Source organism: Notolabrus celidotus, chromosome 14 (assembly GCF_009762535.1).
Source record: "Notolabrus celidotus isolate fNotCel1 chromosome 14, fNotCel1.pri, whole genome shotgun sequence".
In the NCBI taxonomy this organism is placed as follows: domain Eukaryota; kingdom Metazoa; phylum Chordata; class Actinopteri; order Labriformes; family Labridae; genus Notolabrus; species Notolabrus celidotus.
The window spans coordinates 18,437,185-18,456,252 of NC_048285.1; the positions used below are offsets into that span (position 1 = coordinate 18,437,185).

The 19,068-nt window shown below is 40.9% G+C and overlaps 1 protein-coding gene across 2 annotated transcripts in view; it reads right to left on the reverse strand.

Annotated features, from left to right (window-relative positions):
- Positions 1–19,068, reverse strand: part of LOC117825917 (lissencephaly-1 homolog) — a 46,695-nt gene that overhangs the window by 15,208 nt on the left and 12,419 nt on the right. For both annotated transcript variants that reach the window (XM_034701907.1, XM_034701908.1), the window contains exons 3-5: positions 3,507–3,591; positions 1,188–1,262; positions 679–885 (exon numbers count right to left, since the gene is read on the reverse strand). In XM_034701907.1, the coding sequence (XP_034557798.1) occupies positions 679–885; positions 1,188–1,262; positions 3,507–3,591 (367 nt within the window). The remainder of the gene's footprint in view (positions 1–678; positions 886–1,187; positions 1,263–3,506; positions 3,592–19,068) is intronic.

A 19,068-nucleotide genomic window follows, 5' to 3' on the forward strand; every position in this document is an offset into this window, starting at 1 on the left:
TGTATTTGAGATCCAGTGGTGATTAGAGTATGAATTTTGAAGTTGTGCTTTGAACTTTTGAACACCAAAATCCAATTATTTTATCCCACGAGTCCAAGTAGTTGTTCGTGTGTAATTTAAAGCTGGGGTTGGTAGTCAGATTTAAATACACTTTTTGTTAAAATTATCTTTATGTCCATGGCAATCAATACATAATGTGTTCTTTAAAAAGAGTGAAAAAAAGCTGCTATCTACAGCCGGAGTAAACCTGGGAAAACACCAACCAATCCCTGCCTTTGGGAGACAATTTATGAAACCAATTAAATCCCGTCCTGCCGTTCTGTCCGCCTCCTGCACGTACCTTTCATTTTTGTTAGTGTTTTTAACTTTCACTATGATAATGTTTTGGTGTTTTCTTACCGTTGAGTGAGACATGAGTTGACATAGTGCAAAACAGAAATGATGTGCTGAGGACCGGTTTTGAATCAGTCACAATCATATGTTCGCGAATCAGCGGCGCTCATGCATGAGAGAGGGGGCATCGTTCAGTTATCCAATAGGGATTGCAGTGATGGAAAGATAGACTACCCAGAAACATAACTCTAAAAACAGCCAAACTCCAGAATATTAGTTCAAAAGCCCCATAGATGACAAGCTTAGCGAAAAACTTGTTGTTTAGCAGTCACCAGCAGCACTGACCTTTATTGTTGCGTCCTCGGAAGCTGACACCATGACGCTGAAGACTGGGTGGAAGATGACCCGGGTAACTGGACTGCGGTGGCCACTCAGTGCGTACCTTTCTGGTGGGCGTGGGATCCACTCTTTGGGGTCACGCTTCTGAGTTACGGGCCCGCCCAGGGTGATCTCCTCTTTAGCTTCATTCAGTTTGGATTCAAGTTCCATCACCTGTGGAATGAAGTGTACAGGTGTAAATGATCACTGTGGATGCAGAGTAAATTCCACTGTATAAGTACAGTGAGTAAATGCCAGAGTATTAGAACAGCAGGGTGTGAATGAACAGACTGTTCTAAAGTTTTATGGAGTCAGTTTTAAACAAATTAAACTGTATTAACTGTTGGATTAATGCTTTCTATGCCTTGTTAAGACTTCCTTTCAGTGTAAACAGTGGATTCAAATGTAATGTCACGGACCATTCACCGCGCTACAATCCCCACAAGCTCTCTGTAACGGTAAAAAGCTCCACAAACCTTCTTTTGTAATCTGATGACTGAGGTCCATTTCTTTTCCAAAAGGCCGGCGTACTTCTTATCCAATTCTTCATTCTGTGGAAAAGGGGGGAGGGGTGTTGGGGGACAAAAAAAAGATATCAGGCAAATATGCGAAGAAAGCCAATCAAAGTGGAGAGCTCAGCATTATCAGGGAAGCCTCTGGGAGGGGGGCCAGCTGGGGTGACATGCTAAGGTCTTTGGCTATAGTAAGAAAGAACAGGGAATTATTTACACACCCCCTCACAGGCCAACTCTGACTGCCAGACACCATCAACCTACTGTACAGCACACCAACACAAACACATGCATACTGCACACACGTAAACACACACCGTAGTCCTAATCCTTCTCACACAGGCTAATCTCCTGCAGACAAGAAGGGCTTAGGCAGCTTACAGCCACACACCCGGTCCTGGAGGCAGCGGTGGAAGTTAACTTGTGGCCGTCCTGGCAGACAGACGCCTGATTCCACCTGCAGGCTAATACCACGAGCTGGCCACTACCTTTTACATAACGGCCCTCATGGCACGCACAGTCTGTTTCTTACTGCCAAGAAGGACACAAGACAATGTGGTGGCATGCTCTCTGTCACCACACGCAAACTGCTGCTGCAACCGATGATTACTTCTCCTTAAATAAATGATCTTAGTTTGATTGGTGTAGTCTTATTCTATACACCTAACACAACAGCCGTGCAGACACTGTGTATAGCATTTCCTTGAGGCTGTTACTATCAAAGCGTCAAAAACCCACATTGACAGACAGCCACGGGTGTCAGTGAGGGAGAAAATTAGCCATTTGCTCCAATTTCACAGTTAGCTCTTCAGCCTTGGCTGGAAACAAAGAAGACATCCTTGAGGTGTGGGGATTTGGAGACACCCCTGATGCCTGTATGAAACACTTCTCAATGAGAAGAGGTGATTCCTGTGACTAGTATGAGGTGTCGATAAAGAAAAAAGGACATGAATGGCTCAGCGGAGAAATAAAGAAGAAAGAAAACAGAGAGAGAGCGCAGGGAATCCAGTGTGGACAAGTCTGCCATCATCTAATCTGCCATCTGCCAGGAGAGTCTGCCCATTAAAACGCCACAAACAAAGACACACGTATGAACACACACACACAGGACTGTGCCAGACTTAACTGCAGCACCACCCGTCTCTTAACAGTAGGTAGTAACCATGTATGTATGAATGTCAGTTTCTTTATAGCAGCATAAAAGTAAAAATGAGCATGACCCTTATAAATAATTCTTTCAGTGAAAACCTGAAACTACACACTTCCCATCACAGCATTTACTGTAATCCACAGCTCAAGTGGTCTAACAGACTGGAGGGGAAATGTCAAAGAACATTCAAATCACAGTGTATAAAACCTAAACACATGTGACAGACACGGGGAGATGCATCGGTTATAAAAGCCAAACTATGTGGCTTTAAAATAACTTGGTTGTTTAGCATAACGCTGCCGAGGTGTGTGTGGCTGCGTGTACTCGACAGGGAGCACCTATTCCTTCATGCCATTCATCTATTATTCAGCCTGCTTCCACGGGGCTGCCACAGAGAAAGCGTCTGGAGAAGAACGAACAGGGAGGAGGGGGGGGGCTCATGAGAACACAAGGTGAGAGAAGAAGAGGTGCCAAAAAAGAGACGTAGGAGAGGAAGAGTAAGATGAAAAGGATTCTTATATGAAAGGGGATTGAGATGAATAATAGGAGTTCATGGTGCACAGAAGCTGTAGAAAATCTGGGTATTGAAAAGCACAGGAATCATGTTTTAGAAGCATACAGTTGTTAAGATAGTAAATACTCCTGCCTCTGTGTTGTGGACACACACATCTGAATTCATTTTATGACTGTACTTATTTTAAAGCCCATTAATGAAATAATGTTTGGTTATCTTGGGCTATTAATAGAACTGACTTAGCCATTATTAACACAAATACCTCTTTGGTGGAGAAATCCTTCATAGGAACCCCAAACAGCTGACTGATGTAGCAGGTGCATTAGATTGTACAGATCTACCTTATTTAAGGGGCCATTGAAGGTAATTTAACCATCCTCAAACCCAACAGCTTCAATGACAGATAAAGACTAGACTAGAGAGGACTAGTTAGCAGGAGCACGCAGCAAAGACCCCCTAATCAGACAGAGACCCCCATAATTGGATGCAGGTGCTCCCGGTCACACTCATGAACGTGTTAACTAAAATGACAAATTAAGAACAAATCAGGGCATTATTGTGTGTATAAATTAGTCTGATTGGCTGTGCGGATGTATGTGTCCACCCTCAATCTACTCACATTATCTAATTCCGCCTCCTTCTTGAAAGTGGAATACGCCTCTTCATATCCATTGGAACGTAGATAATCGGCTATCGCTCGATTTCTGAAACAGACAAAGAGAAGCAGTAATTAGTTCTCCTGATTAGCAGACAAGATAGTTGTTAAAGTGCCAAGGGAAATGGAAACTGGAGTCGTATTCAACACTGTAAAACAAAGACAAAATGAGCATGTTCAGGAAATGTGGCAGACAAAGATGTACATTTTACATGCTTTCACACATTTCAGACTATCGCACTTCTAGCTGTAAAACAAAAGTGCTTTGCATGCACAAATGCAGGGTAACACTTTGCACTATCTCAAACAAGATAGACAGTCTCCTGATCTCTTATGTACACACATCTACACACACCACCCCCTCCGCCCATTTGACACAAATCGAGATCACATCTGTCTGGTTTCTATAATGAGCTCTTGTTGCTGTGGGCAAATCATGGAAAGGGATAACTCCCTATGGTGTAGATATCAGGAAAAAAATGAGAGTCAATGCACATCCCACCATACATAGAGAAAGACAGGTCACACATAAAAAAGGAGAATGTGGAAGTGGGGTAATTCTTGTATACGCTTCTGGACATTTATATTTACTCCACCTTTGCTTCTTTTCATGCAAAATGTTTTCAGAGAAGCTATGTCTTATTATAAGACCCACACCTTTCATAGCAGGTGTGTAACCATCCTAGAATTTTAAATATGTGAGAACAGATGTCCAGATAGGACAAACAATAGACCAGACAGGCAGAGCTGAAAGTGAGGAGAGAGGAGGCCGTCTTCGCTCTTCCTGTTTTTATTTTATGGGCAGCCAAAAGGGAAACCCACACACAGCAAACATCACTCCCTCTCACTCTCACACACATACACTCACTCACAGGTCTGGTTTACGACTGCAGCCTCAGCAGCAGCTCAATTTACCGAGAGTTATTAATGAGGTTCAAGTCTGTGGGTCTCATAGTTCAGGCTTTTATTTTCCATTTAATTAGGTTCTCATGAGGGTGCAGAAAAGTAAATTATTTATCATGCTTTCTTTTAACATCCACAGTGTCCCACTTTAGAGTGTAAAGACAAACTTTCTAGACAGTACGCAGACCGACCAACTTTGGTCCGAAGGTAGTGTGACGATATCTGACAAAATAGTCTGAAACATCTTTTCTGATGTCTTGTGTAATGGTTTTAAAAACAATTATATTAAGGAATAGGAACAGTTCTGCTTTGAGAAACATTCGTACAACGTGTATTTATTTTGTAAAGTTTGACCACAGAGTTTTTGACCTATACTGCCAGCCACCAGGGGGAGCGGTTTTTGTGGAAGCCTCACTTCCAGCCAAGCGATTGGACGTCCATTTTTTTTACGGTCTATGCTCCTAACACACAATAAAAGACTGCACTGACCAATTACATTATGAAGAAAAGGAAAGTAATGCTGAGAGAGGCCATCCTTTTTGTCTATATCAGGACCATCGGCTGTATAAATAATGGTCGTAGTATCCGTGACATCACCCATCTATTTCTAAAGCGCTATTTTGAAGCCAATCGTCGATGGGGGCCATATTGGAAAGGCCTAACGTCTGTCAAGCTAGTGTGAGGTAAAGAGCGGGCTTTGAGCCTCCTCACCAACAGCTACAGTGTTCCCGCCTGTCAGTCAAGTCAGTTTTTTTAACCAGGCTGTAAACATGTTTATTAATGCTGCAAAGATAGTCTTTTTTGAACTGGTGTGTATGTAGTTTCTGGTGCTTCTGCAGCCAGCCTTAAGCGGACGCTTGTTGAACTGCAGTTGATAACACTTCTGCATGGGCTTCATATTTTGAGACCGAAGATTGACGCTTGATCACGACAAGTGATTACAGCTTATTAAGCTGTGCTAGCCTCAGACGTCAAACATTGTTTGTTGTGAATATTTTAGATGAACATTTTGATATAGCTGGGTTAGACAAAGAGTTTGACTCATTCTTAAAATGTACACCGTATCAACTTAGCCATATTTAACAGGAGGATGTCTTGGTCTGTGGAAACAGTTGTTGAATGTGTTCTTTGGCCCTGAAGCTCCGGTTATTTCTCAGACTTCAAGCGCTTTCTGTTTTTCTATGTGATGCAGACTTGATAAAAATTGACTGATAGATACAATAGAATGACGGCAGACAAAGACATTGAATCATGAATGTCTGATAAAACTGATGTTTTTATCTAACTGTAAAGTTATATTTTCTTATCCCAGTCTTCCTGTGTTTGTGGAGAGTGAGCTCCACCATTAATACCAGGAGGAGCCAGACAAGCTGTCAGGCAGGCAAGGCTTTGACATGCCAATATGAAAGGGGTGGGGGCACAATCTGTCGGCCCAGCCTGTGCCCCCTGCACCCTCACGGTCAGTTTTGCATGCTGAATCCCCCCACCCATCTTCCTCTGCCCACCTGAATCCCCATGACGACAGGCGCAGGCCTTATTAAAGCTCAAGGTTAGCAGGAGGTTATCTACTCATCTGACGGGCTGCCTGCCGCAGGACTGGAAACCAAAGGGTGGAGGAGGAGGACGTAGTGAGGGGGTTTTGTTAGCATGTGTGAGAAAGTGTATAAGCAGGTGAGGGAAGCTGAGGCACAGACGAAGCTTTGATGTGGTGAGGGTGTGTCAGAAGAGTGTGTGTGAGCAGGTGTGCCTCCAGCAAACCCAACAATGAGACGTCAAACCAGCTATTTACCAAACTCTGAGCTGCCACTATTTAAAGGCACAATCTAATACTAGAGGAAGACGTGAAGTCGTTTTGGATCTGTGGAATCTTTCTGAGCTGAACAGGAGAAGCAAGATGATCTAATCACTTTGCAGGTACTGTATGAGTAACATGGGGCTTATGCAGAACAAAAAGTGGAACACTGCATTGACAATAATGATACAGAAAGGGGGCACATTTACATTCAAGTAATGTTGTTGACGACAGTACATGGTAGTGGACAACAGCCACTTTAATGTAACATTTATAGCTCAATGTCTTTGTTACATGCGGTTTAATGCAACCCACGTGGTAAAGCGGTTTGTTTATGTAGCTGCGGGGCATAAGGTTGTTATCATGAATCATATTTAATACGTTTGAGTTTTTTGGCATGGTGCAAAAACAACACACAACACCATTATTAGCTAAAAGGGGGGAGGGTTGATATTTACGCCTACCATTTCTGTGTTTTAATGAGTACAATCTGAAATACATGAAAGCAAAATCAAGAAAAACTGAGTGTTGGAGTGGACATCTGTCAATAAGGTCCCATCCCCTCCTGATCCCCACTTCACCCCACGTCACAAGGTAAGTAAATTAATAAAAACAACCACACAATAACATGCAGTTTTAAACATCTCTGGTCCCCAAAGATGAGAATCGGGAAAGGAAAGGGGGAAAGATGTGCACTAATGTGGACAGAAAGAGAGCAAACCTCATGGTTTCCATGGTTACTAGCAGCCCACAGCTAGATGACGTGATGGGGAGATAGTGAGAAAGAGGGCAGGGCAAGTACATGGACAGAGAAGACAGATTAAGAGGAGGATAAGAACAAAAGAGAGCCTGACAGCCTTTATGGTATCTGTACATTTAGTCTGTTTCAGTGAAATAAAAGAACATGACTCTATGCTGTGCAGCCAAGCTTGTGTCTCTGGGTAAACTTGAGTCCATGAGGGGTGGTATCAATGTTGAGGTCAGTCAGACCTATTGGTTCTGAGATGCTCTCTCATGTACTGTAAACTCATAATGGACGGGGGAGAAAAGAGCTTCCTGTGACACAGAGAGACAGACAGAAATATGAATGACCTCATCTTTCAGAGAAGAGAGGTGAGTCAGACATCCAGCAAGTATGAGAGTGACTTCTGCCTCCGGATTCCTGCTCCTTCGTCACTGACTTTCACTTCAATTTTGTGACAATGAAACAATTTCGAACAGTGCTTCCATGATTTTCTTAGAGTGCTGTATTTTCTGTTCAAACAACAAAGAATATCCCCAGACTAATACATTTGACTGTCTAAAACAGCTGTAAGTGTCCAACATTACATATGAAGTCAACCTCATGTGGTCAAAAAAACCAAGTTAAGCTGTACCTCTCTGTGGAAAGCTACTTTGCTTCAATGGTTATTGGATTATGATATAATATCAAGTTATTTTTCTGCTATTGTAACATTGAATGTTACAAGAATCAATCCTTGAGCTCAGGGAATCTTTACTCCTTGATGCTAGTTTAACATAGAGCTGAGCGATATTGAAAAAGTTGTTATCAAGATAACATTTTTCACATCAGTCAATAATTATCACAATAAAAATCAAAGCTTTATTTCATTAAATTTAAAGGCAGATTTTTGCACTCGAGTGAAAGTTGAAGAAACCAGACGGTTTGTTAGCTTGTATCTGGATTTAATTCTCTGATCAGATGAATCCCTCATTGTTTTAAGGCAGGGGTGTCCAAACTTTTTTCAAAGAGGGCCACATTTGATGTTGTCAGAATACATTAGGGCCAGTGGCTCCTACCGAGCCTTAGGAATCATAAAAGTTATATATGAAATCTCTATTTAGTAAAAATGATTTTCAATCATTTGTCAATAAATCAGTAACTAGGTAGTCCTTAGTTCTCCACAAGCCACGTAAACATTAGCTAACTATCTTCTTCTGTAAGAATTTTTTTTTCATTCGGGTCCGGCAATGTGGGGAAAATATTGCATCATTATTTTTCTATAGCAGGATCACGATCTGGATTTCATCACACTTCTTTTTCATGTTGTTTTTAAGACTTGTCTGACCAGCAGACATTTTAAGAACTAAATAATTATTTACCTGCTTTCTGAACAATTTTTATGCATCAAACTTTGCCTTTTCTGCACAATTTCCTAATTTTGATTGTGTCTTTCGTGTCTTCCAAACTTTGAGTGTTCATCAAGAACATTTTCACAGGATGACAAAAACATTAATTTCAAAAACCTGTCAACTTTAAGAGTTCTTGCGTTTCTTCTGTATTGCAGTCTTGCAGAATTCCCAGTGCTTTAGTTTTATACAAGTAGTCCATATGAAGCTTTTTGAGACGTTTCTGGATTGACTTGAGTTTTGTTTGTGCGCTTGAAAGAAACTAAAAATGCACAGATGATTCAGAATGTGATTAATTTCTGTGCTATAAATAACACATTTAAAGATAAAAGCTTGGGGCCATAAATAAATGGACCTTGGGCCGCGATTGGCCCCCGGGCCGTACTTTGGACATGCCTGTTTTAAGGTGTTAACAGGAAGCAGGTCTTTTGTGTAAGATGAGATTTTTGTGAAGTTTTGGTTTATAGATTCTTATTTTTCTCTTGGTTGAGATCATTTGCATAATTTGGTTTAAATGACCAACAACGATATATCAAGTTGTGTTCTGTGAATCAGTTTATAGAGTATTGTTGTAGTAGTGCACTCCCCTTTAAGATTACTAAGGTTTATGGACGTAGTCATATTGTTTCCCACAGTGCAGTGAATGCATCCTGGTTATTCATGGCGGTTGCTGCTCCTTTTCCAGTGGTTGGGGGATGTAATTTCAGGTTTAAATATATCACATTTTTAGCGAAAATGTGTTACATTTATGAGAAAAATTATATCACAGTAATAATCGTAATTGAATTATCGCCCAGTCCTAGCTAATAATAATCAATATGTCAGTCAACAGTGAGAATAAGGGTGATTTTAGACAAGAAGCATTTGTCAGTGTTAGAAGAAGTCAAACAACAATCTTCAAGAGCAGCAGTAAGGCTCTGCACATTCACAGAAGCTGTTATTACTGTACTCCCTCTCCTTGCATCTGCCACCATCGACGGCACAGCTGTGTTTGTTTACACTGAAAGCAATAAGAGTGGTGGCAACAACCCCTTACTGTCTGAAAAAATCATAGCACTTCCATAAGCACGAAAGACTCACAGAAATATCCTCTCACTGCTCGACTGCCCTCACATTTTGGTGCTATAGCTCCGTTGTCTATGCAATGCTCTTACACCTAAATGACATGTATGAGTCATTTTTAAAGAGACAGAGAACTATCAAAAACAAGCAGCCGATGCACATGACAAAAGTCAAAATAATGAACATATAGTGAACACGCTAACAAACAAATGCCATATTCTGTTACTTGAGTGAACTGTTCTGCAGACACTTTCTCCTTAAGAGAGATCTCTTAGCACTTTAAAATAGATCTCTTGGTAGTATTAAATGTATCTAATGTAACTAAGGGATAATGTATAGTAAATTCAGGCCAGTGAAAATATATAAAAGGGGCCAGTAACATTTTTTGCTGGGCCAGTGGCAAAATAAAAGACTTCTATTGATCACTGCAGTAAGTGCAGAGCTCCACTCAGCTGCAGACATGCTTTAAACACTCTAATAAATCTTAGAATGAGGAGGGTTTTGCTGGCCTGGCCAGGCCACTGCCCTGTGCCATATATCTGTCTATAGGCACAAGCCTTAATAAAGGTGCCTCTCTAGATCTGATGATGTATAGACCTGTTCAATCTTTCACAACCCTTGATGAATGATTAAAAGGGTTGGAGGACTTCATCTAGAAAGGTCTCTCAGCACATATAATATTCAACGTTCTAAAGATATTTTCAAAGTCACAGTTTTTCCCAACACCTTAAGCCATGTAGTGTTTGAAAGTGATTGTATAACCATCTCCTGATAAGGCCAAACATTGTCTGGTGGCTGTGAATGTGTTGGATAGAACTTGCAGAGATTGTACCAGAAGTTGATGATAAGGAGTGTTCAAACAACAGAGGAACAAACAGGCCAACTGGAAGGTGATGTAACCACTGCCTCTGCTAAGTACACGTATACAAGCAGCAAGGCCACTGCCAATGTATGGTAGTACTGTAGAGGAAACACTAAACCTGGACAGCTAATTTATACTTTTCATACCAAAAATACATTTCAAATATTTATATAGACATTGTTGTCATAGTGAGCCCAATAAGGGAAACACTTGCATGTCATTTTTGTGGAATAAAATGTTGAAATAACTGGAGAGTTAAACACACACTCTGCCGTTTACCCACTTGTGCATTTGTTCAAGTTTGAAACAGAAACATCAAACAGCTGACACACTCAGTGACCATATCATCAGATACACGCAACCCAATCTCTCATATAAAGGACAAAGCAAAATGTAGAAAATAAAGCAACATTTCTGCCTAAAGGTTCAGCAGTGTTTCCCACACATCTGTGTGGGCGGCCTGCCAAAGTACATTTTCTGACCATTTTTACCCCTGTATGATCACCATCTATGATCTGTGCATTCGCTCTGCATCCCTCTCATACCTTTGCGAGTAGCATCTGTAGGCTATATGATCAAAGCGTGAGAGACATCCGCTATCTTGCTAAATGCATTGGTTGCAGTGTAACATCTCTTGTTTAACAGTAACCTGCAACTTGTTACTTTGCGCTCTCTTAGATGCACTTCGGGAAAGATGTAATTAATGACAAAGCAGTACTGTCATCAATCTTTGTCCAGACCCCTCTATTGGGCAAAATCAAGATTGCAATCTATCAACAAAAAATAAAAGAGATTGAGAAAAAATGACACAAACGATGACTAGGTCATTGATATAAAATTATGCAAACGCCCAAAAATTGTTGCATCAGAATGGAGGAAAAGAGATGTTTGGTGCTGAAGACTTTTAAAAGACCTTTCTGTTGGTGTAAAACCAAGCAGCAACCTCCGGCCGCGAGAATTGAAGCCAATGCGGAAGTGTTCGAAACTGCAGTTCTTCGAGTGTCCGCTTGAGGCTGGCTACAGAAGTAACGAAAACCATGTACACACCAATTACAAAAAGACGATCTTTACAGCAGAAATAAACATGTTTACAGTCTGGTACAAAAAACGAGTGTAGTCTGGATAGCTCATTTCTCGATTGGCACACAATGTACGGCGGGTGATTTTTTTCATAACGTGGCATTTTCGAAGATATTAAGATTACAAGTTTTCCATTATGAGAGGCACAGCTGACTTGATTGACAGGTGGGAACACTGTAGCTGTTGGCTAGGAGGCTCAAAGCCCTCCTCTTTACCTCACACTAGCTCAACAGCAGTTAGGTTGAGTTCAGCATTTCCAATATGGCTCTTGTAGACAATTGGCTTCAAAACAGTGCTTCAGAACCAAATGGGTGACCTCACGGATAATACGTCCATTATTCAGTCTATCGTGCAAACTTAAACAACAGCTCAGGATTTAATTGCACAAACCAACAGGTTGTTGTTAAAAACAAAAAAAATACATTTTAAATAAACTAGATTTGTAGGAACATTAGTGGGAACATTGAAGGCATTTTTTTTTTGTTAAATTAATTCTATTTATGAAACCCCTCCACTCTGTTAGTCTGAGAAAGTAATGAGAAATGTTCAGCAAAGCAGACAGTGTGTACAGAAACAAAGAAGGCCCCTGCAGAGCTACAAAAGTTAAGCTTATTCCCCAGTCTTAACAGCTGAGCAATGAACAGCTGATAACAGGACCAGGAGAACTTGTTACCAGAAACATTCCTCTAAAGTCATACGACATGATTGCATAATCATCCCGTTACAGTTGGAATCTCCATGAAACTGTAAATGATCGGCGATTTGTTTCTCTTACTCGACTGATGTTAAGGAGCCTCTTGTGCTGTTCACTGAGACATGAAGTATGTCACCTAAAGGCAATCAGGGCCGCCTTTAACCAGACAATTAATCCACCAGATCATTTAAAGAGTAACAAAGAAAGAGAAAATCTGGGTTATCTAGAAAAGTTTCTACCCTTTACTTTCCTAAACTTTCAATCATCTGAAAGCCTCTTAGGCGGGAGATTATTATAATGCTGTTAATTTCAATGTGAAACAGGTAGGCTGTGAGGAGTGGGGGAGCAGTCGTCTTTCATACTAGTAATGAGCTCTACAGAGAGGATCAACTGTAAGCCAGAGGAAAACTTGAAAGGAGAAGGTTCATCTCGCTCTGCTTCCAGCAAGAGTAAGAGCTCCAATCCAGGACTGTTTTTTTAATGTCATATTACTACTCTTTTTAACTGGAGGTGTGTGCAGTGTGGATACTGATCCAAAAAGCAGCATAAGCCTGAAAACTCAGCTTTCTAGTCTACACGCCAAAACACACCATGGGTTTGTCGCATGAAGACACGTGTCTATCACATGATGACAGTGTTAGCAAAGATGAAGCCAGAGCTAGAGTACTTTCTGAAATATGGAGATAAACAGAGGAGGCTCCAAACCACACAAACCAAGGGCTGTTACGTAGAGCTGGGCGATATTAAAAAATATGTAATCACAATAATTCTTTTTCATATTAGTCAATATGGAATAATAATCACAATAAAAATCATTATTTGATTTAAATTTAAAGACAGATTTTTTGCTCCTAAGTGTAATAAACCAGACGGTTTGTTAGCTTGAATCTGGATCTAGTTCTCTGATAAGATTCTTGAATCCATCATTTCTGACAGTGCTAACAGGAAGCAGGTCTTTTGTGTAAGATGAGATTTTTGTGAAGTTTTAGTTTGTAGATTCTTATTTTTCTCAGGTTGAGATCATTTGCATATATCAGATTTATTTACTCACATCCTGAACGTGTTTTTAATTAAGTGTATTAAGTTAGTAGTTAACGCTGAGTCAGCACAGTGTAAGGCTAACAACCCTGCTTTAAAGGTGACATATTACGCTTTTTTCATCAAAATATATTGGTCTAAGAGGTCCCCAAAACATGTCTTTAAAGTTTATGCTAAAAAAACACTTTGAAATCAGATTTTGGCATGCCTGAAAAACTCTCTTTGTCAGCCCTGTTCAGAACACTCCGTTTTCTCTCTGACCACGCCCCCTCAGGAAGTGGAAATCCCCTCGGCTCTCCAGCACGTTGATCTAATGTTTACATGTTGGCTGAATATACACGGCTGCTCACAGACCCGCGTTACTTCAACCCTCTGAATTTGATCCAGAATCTGATCCTGACAGAGAGGCGCCTACAGCAGGACCTTTCTGAAGGATTGGTCACAGATTTAGAGTTTCTTGTTGTTTTATTTGTCAGTATGTCGACTCGTGTCTTGGTACACAGCTACGACATGTAGCTATGTGGCTATGCTAACTAGCACTACCAGTTATCCATGATAAATAAAAATCATCCACTAGATCTTCAAATCTGCAGACGTGGGGAGTAAAACCGACCTTTGTGTTTATTAAGACAGCCTACAACTAGCATGCCTCCCTCCTAAGCTCCTTTGTTAGCACACGTGTGCAGGTAATGAAAAACGGAGGAGGTGTTGAGTTGTATTCTATACAGTCTATGGGCTGAACAAGCTCCGATCTCTGACTCCATTACAGACCGGATATTGTTGTGACGTAACAAAAACACGGAAGTCTGAAACGGCTCGTTTCAGCACACATTTACAGAAAGGTGGAGAAATCAGAACAGGGGCAGAATGTTTTTTTTCATTTTCAGGGGGTTTGTAGACATGCCAGGGAAACATATTCCAGGTAGAGAACCATTAAAAAGTTGATTCTGCATGATATGTCACCTTTAAGCTGGTAGGTTTTGCCTTTTCAGTGTCGCTGTTGCTTGTTTCAGCTGTGTTTACATTCTGCTCCAACGTCTTTAGGCCCGCCAACCTCTTACCCTGTGACATGATCGGCTGTCCAATACCATCTTCTTCTTCTGTCTAATGTTGTGTAGCAACTAGCGTTTAAGACACACTCCCGCCCCCTCCCTTTCCAGTGGTTGGGGGGTGTAATTACAGGTTTTAATTTATCGAAAATTTGTTATAATTTATATCAAGAAAAATTATATCACGATAATTATCGTTATTGAATTATCACCCAGCCCTAATATTACTTCAGATTCTTTTGCTAATCTGTGTTTACTGAAGTAGAAATCCTTAATCCTATGCGTGGTTAAATGATTGTTATTATAGACAGAGCTGAAATACTTTTCCTTGTAATGGATTAGCAAGGCTGTTTCTTATACTGTGATGAAACATGCAATGGCATGATGAAGCAGGTTATTCTGAATAAAGGCAGCAAATAGTGTTTATTTTCACTGTTCAGTGTTCATTTTCACAAAGAAACATAAGCTAACATTTTAGAAGCTTGTCCCAAAATCTTTTCTATTTTTATTATTTAGATTCTGGTTTAGTTTCTTTCAAACAAATCATCAGAAAAGCAATGTAAACTATAATGTGCTGAGGATCCATATTTCTATGCCCAGTACACTGTTCCCCTTTCTAAGACCAGAGTATTTCTGAACACACAGGGCTGTGAATGATTGAGCGGGTCCAGACAACAGATATTGTTACCATGCCAATCCATCTGTGTGCCAGTCCTGAGGCTAAATCAGATCTGTATAGCTGACAGACTCCCTGCAGAGGCCACAATTAGAACACCGAGCACCAGTAAAGACACCCAGGACCAGATCATGAAGACTCAGAGTATGTGTGCTTCAACAACAAATGTTTTTAGTGCAGTCTCTCTAAGGAGGAACCCGACACACCCAAACACTGACATGTAACCTCAGGTATGTGACAACCGTGTGAAATACTGCATCTCTGGAATCAAGTTGAGAGTAATCGACGGCATCAGTGCAATTACTTAAAAAAGGTTTCAGCTTTGTCCTTTAATCCACAAATCTGGTCTCTGACAATTAAAGCTGACAATGCAATCACAGTTTGACAAAGCTACATTGAGGAGTTGTTGACCCACCAATTTAAAGACACAAAATCAATATAAAAGTCTGCTTTAGCATTCACAGCTATGTTTCTATGATGACAAAATCCCATTCACTGCTGGCGGATGTAAGGATGGACAGAATCACTGATAAACCCTGCTGTGTATGCCTGTGCACGAAGGGCTCTTTTTTCACTTTGACCTTTAATAGAATAAAGTATTGTGCTTTCAATTTTTTCATCCCATTCTTGCAGCAAGTATTACTGATAGAACCCAAGACACTAGGACCTGTAAAGCTTTGATTCAGAGCTAAAAGCACAGCGATGGATGCAGAAAGGCTAAAGGCTCTCACAGGATTTATGGCATTAGATATTTATACTTATTTACTACTTTACCTAACATACATTCTAGAGGACTGTCAAATATCCATGTTAGTAGTATATCCAAACAATGAGGAGATAGCCAACATGAAGTGGTCGATGTTATTTGCCTGTTGGACCTCACATCACAGACTTTCAGCTGACTGCAGTCTTTAGTCATTCCTTTTTAAAGTCACCTTTATATCCTCTGAATGTGTGAGGTCTTGGCATTTAATCTGTTATGTAATCGCCCTCACAGCCAGGGGATGATGGAAAAGGAACAAAAATCACATGAATTATCTTGTAGCCAAAGAAGGAGAGGGCTGAGGGGTTTTTCTTTGTTAAGTAGAGAAAAAGAGTTCAAAAGAAGATGGCCCATCTGCACATGGGTGCCTCCAGGTCTTTCAGGGGAGCAGAGAGTTTATGTTCTGCATCTATTTTTACTTGACGCCAGCAGGGACGAGTCCCCTGACCCTGGAAAGAAACACAAATGCGCTTTTCATTGGCTAAGGCTCACAAAAACAGTGTTGTTATGAAGATGCTGCGCAATCACAGCATCTGACTGCAGTGCTGAAAAGATATCACTAGCCTGGGAGACAAAGGTTAACTCTCTTAAGTTATTCATGGGGGGTGATATGCGTTTTGCTGTCTTTGTAGCAGATGTTTAAAAGCAGGTTGATGTTTAGTGAAAAGAGAAAAACAAGCCTTTTCTTGGGGCTGTGCAATAGGATGATGTAAGATCATGGATGATTAGAGTGTATCCATGATTTCTGCAAATCTAGATAAATCGTTGTAGCAGCTCTTCTTCTCTGTTACACTTCTAAGCTCATACAAGGATGTATTTACACTAGGGATGGGAATTTACCGTAATCCTTGTAATGGATTACTCGAATTTCCTAATGAACGATTACTCGAGTACAGGCAATTATTATTAGTTTTTAACCATAAACAAAAATAAATAAATAAAAGTCCGTCGGACACGGACTGACCAGACCAGAGTTGTAGTAAGTTATGCTGCCTTTCCTTCATACATCTCTTCCACTCTCATAGTTGTTGTTCTCTGTGATGGTAGCTTGTACTCCGGCTCGACTAACACGATCAGCTCTTTGAAGCCTTCTCCTTCCACAAAACTTAATGGGAGTATATCTCCAGTTACCATTTTGGTTATTATCAGGCTAATCTTCTCTGCTCTGGTTTCATCACAACGACGTGTGCTAACAGGGCGGTCAAAAGACGTGATGGGAGACTGCCTGTTGTCTGTCTCCACTGTTTTCTCCTTGTTCTTTAAGTGCATGTGGTTAAGCATCAAACTAGCATTTCTATGGTATGTAAGTTTAACGCCACCTATCTTGCACTGCTCATTAACTTCATAGTTTTTTCGAAGTACTTCCAGACATTACTTTTTTTAACTGACATGCTGCAGGTGTCGCAGACGGTTCTGTTTGTTGTGCTTTCGCTTTCCGTTGACTAACGTGTCCCTAGAGAGTTGCCGTAGCTGTCGTCAAACAGTTGTTTTTGCTGAAATCTGGCTCGGTGTGTTCTAAAGCTGAAGCCATGGCCAGAGAAGTCAAACGTTTATGTCCCCTTAATTATTTTCCTACCTAGTATATTCAGTTAGGCGAAAACAAAGAGCACATGGTCACACATGTAACGCTGTATGATTATCTTGCCAGGTGCGCGAATAACAAAATGCTATTCGAATAATGGGTTGTACTCGAGTAATCGTACCCATCCCTAATTTACACATGGTCTAAACAAATGGCATGTCTGTCACATCAAGTAAATTCACTTCATTGTAAAGGCGCCCAAGCTGAGTATGACAGCACTACATTTTTAAAATGTTCCTGTGAGTTCTCAGTGTTTTGTTAAAGTCTGTGTATGCTCATAGACTGTATAAATAATGGACGTAGCCTCTGTGACGTCGCCCATCTGTTCCTGGACGCTGTTTTGAAGCCAATCGACGTCGGCAGCCATATTGGAAATGCGGAACTCAACCAGGCAGAGTGTGACGTAAAGGGGCGGAGTTTGAGACTCCTAGCGAACAGCTATGTGTTTCCGTCTGGGAGTCAGGTCAGTCATGTCCTTATTTGGGGAAAAACCCGTAATCTTAATATCTTCTGAACTGTTGCATTAGAAAAAAAAATCACCCCCCGTACGATTTGTGCAGATAGAGACATGAGCAATCCAGACTACACTCGTTTTTTGAACCAGGCTGTAAACATGTTTATTAATGCTGCAATGATCGTCTTTTTTGAATTGGTGTGTATGTGGTTTCCGGTGTTTCTGCAGCCAGGGGGTTCTCGATGAATTGCAGTTTATAACACTTCCGCATGGGCTTCATATTTTGAGACTGGAGGTTGCCGCTTGTGTATGCTACATGGTGCACAGCAAAGATGATAAACACAAAGACAGAGTCTCACTCTGTTTAGAAACAAATAATCACACACTGAAATGCTCCAACTCTTACTTATTTATTACTTGAATCAAATTTAAGGTTAAGGATTTTAGATTTGGAAAAGATAAGGTTTCAATTAGGCTTATTAAGAATCATGCAGAATAAAATTGTTATCTAAGAGAGAAGACATTAAACTAAAACACCGGGTTTAGCCTGCATGCGTACTATACTGGTTGTTATGCAAATAAGAGACCTCATTGTAATGGGAACAAAATCTATTGGTTTTTGCTGCCTGCCACTAAAAAGTTCTACGAGAAAGACATGATGGGTCCAAACGAAAGAATGAGAGTGAAAAGCAGACTGTCACCCTGTCACTGTTCACAGTACCCCCTCTGCCACCCTGTCGTATTCAAAAGCAGACACCAGGTTTCCAAGCAGGCTTCACAAGATGAAGTTAGGAAGTAAGATCTTGGAGACACTTTACAGGCGGCAAACTCAATGAGAGCAACAACTGAGCCGGACAACATCTCCAACAGGAGGAATGCAACAGATACTTGAGTGTGACTTGAAGTGGTGTGATGGTCCCACATTAGTTTCCTGTTAGCCATGGGGCAGCAGATTTGTGCAACGGAGGGGAAAAAGGGGGTAGTGGGGGGTCACTGGCAGCTTCCCCTGAATAGCAAATAGCATAAAAGATTAGCATTCCAATAGATCTCTCCATACCAACAGAACCCTCCCACAGAGCTAATCTAGAAACACAGAAACAGTCGGGAATGCTGAGAGCCTGGTCGTGTGACTGTTGATGCATTTCTCAATGACAGCACAAGAAGGGAGCTAAAAGTGAATATAAAGAAGGGAAATATCTCAATCATATCCTTGTTCAGATATATTGACTCTTCGTGAGTGGGGGAGAGATGTTTAAGGACGAAAGCCAAGCAAAGTCATCTCGACTCCCTCTATGACCTTGTGTCTCATATCAAGCTGCCTCAACTTTTTATCCTCCGTGTCAGGGGTTAATTACCAGGCTCACAGACTCAGCAAAGCCAAATTACAGTTCCCCCTTTCAATGTCCTCTCTCTCACTTTGCCCACTTGCTCTATACACACT